Source organism: Triticum aestivum, chromosome 1B, assembly GCF_018294505.1.
Source record: "Triticum aestivum cultivar Chinese Spring chromosome 1B, IWGSC CS RefSeq v2.1, whole genome shotgun sequence".
Classification (NCBI taxonomy): domain Eukaryota; kingdom Viridiplantae; phylum Streptophyta; class Magnoliopsida; order Poales; family Poaceae; genus Triticum; species Triticum aestivum.
Genome location: NC_057795.1, coordinates 173,133,079 through 173,134,513, shown reverse-complemented (window position 1 = coordinate 173,134,513; position 1,435 = coordinate 173,133,079). Strand labels below are relative to the sequence as shown.

At 43.1% G+C, this 1,435-nt stretch overlaps 1 protein-coding gene across 1 annotated transcript in view; it reads right to left on the bottom strand.

Annotated features, from left to right (window-relative positions):
- LOC123114204 (uncharacterized) overlaps nt 1-1,435 on the bottom strand; it is a 12,083-nt gene that overhangs the window by 1,121 nt on the left and 9,527 nt on the right. The window contains exons 6-7 of the mRNA XM_044535591.1: nt 176-257; nt 13-68 (exon numbers count right to left, since the gene is read on the bottom strand). Of these exons, the coding sequence (XP_044391526.1) occupies nt 13-68; nt 176-257 (138 nt within the window). The remainder of the gene's footprint in view (nt 1-12; nt 69-175; nt 258-1,435) is intronic.

Sequence of the window (1,435 nt, the reverse complement as noted above, 5' to 3'; positions counted from 1 at the left end):
GGATTAACTCACCAGATCCAAATAACACATAGAATCCTGCAGTAACATCTATCTCTGATTGTTCCTCCCTGTACAGAAGAATTATTTTGTCATAATGTCACGCTTCAAAGTTTTCTCACACTAGTACTTGGAAACAAAATTTTATCAATGCAAACAAGGCCAGATAAGTTTTTACCATGTATAACTAACAAGTACATATTTTGGCCAATTCTGTGGATCCCAGAAATTCTTCTTTATGTCAGGATGAAGTTCCACAACTGCCCAATGAAACACAGATGGGTTAGCAACTAGGCTACCCAATTCAGAAACTTCACGGAAAACACACACATGCTGATTATACATTTTACTGCATGGTAAAAAAGAGAAGAAAACTTACACTTAATGTTAGTTCATCTATCCTAGAACATAAATAGTCTATAGTCTAATGTGCCTTCCAACAAGGCGTAATGTCATTGCGGCAGGCCAATAATATCCGTAGATGGATTTAGAGGAAGTCATGAGTATCTTGTTGATGCTCATACAAAGGCTGCTTCAATAGCACACAACTGTTTTACTACATGGTAAAAGAAGTTTACTACTTGACTAAAGCAAAACAAATATTTGCAGTTTCTCTTGAACCCTTGGCAACACTTAGTATAAGGCACTACACTCTGACTAGACAACATGCTCATAATGAACCACAAGAAAGAACAAACAGATACAACAACAACAACAACAAAGCCTTTCAGTCCCAAAAAGGGCAACCTGGTGCATGTAGCTCCCGCTTGCGCAGGGTCCAGGGAAGGGTCCGACCACTTTGGGTCTATAGTACGCAGCCTTTCCCTACATTTCTGTAAGAGGCTGTTTCCAGGACTTGAACCCATGACCTCATGGTCACAAGGCAGCAGCTTTACCACTGCGCCAAGGCTCCCCTTCAAAGCCTTTCAGTCCCAAACAAGATAAAATAAACAGATTAATCTTGTCAAAGAATTCATGCTATCACAAGAAATACCTAGTTTTTGGAAATAGAAACTCAGAGAATCACATGTATACATAATACATGGTCCTCCTTTTAGCATTAAAAACTTGATCAAACAATCCAACTTGAATGCAGATGCATGGTACTTTCTTACTCCCTCCGTTCCTAAATATTTGTCTTTCTAGACATTTCAAATGGACTACAACATACGGAGGGAGTGTAGATTCACTCAATTTTTCTTCGTATGTAGTCACTTGTTGAAATATCTAGAAAGACAAATATTTTGGAACGGAGGGAGTACATGACAATAAATACATCACTACGATAGCAGCCTCGATGGAAGGCCCGGGCTCTGGCGACTCCGGCTCCCCGCGGGGCGACGCGCCCGCCCTGCTCCCGCCGGCGCCGCCCGCCCTCCCGGCTCCGTCCGCTGGTGACCCCGCCGCCCCCCTCTCCCCGCCTCCCCCCCTCCTCGCC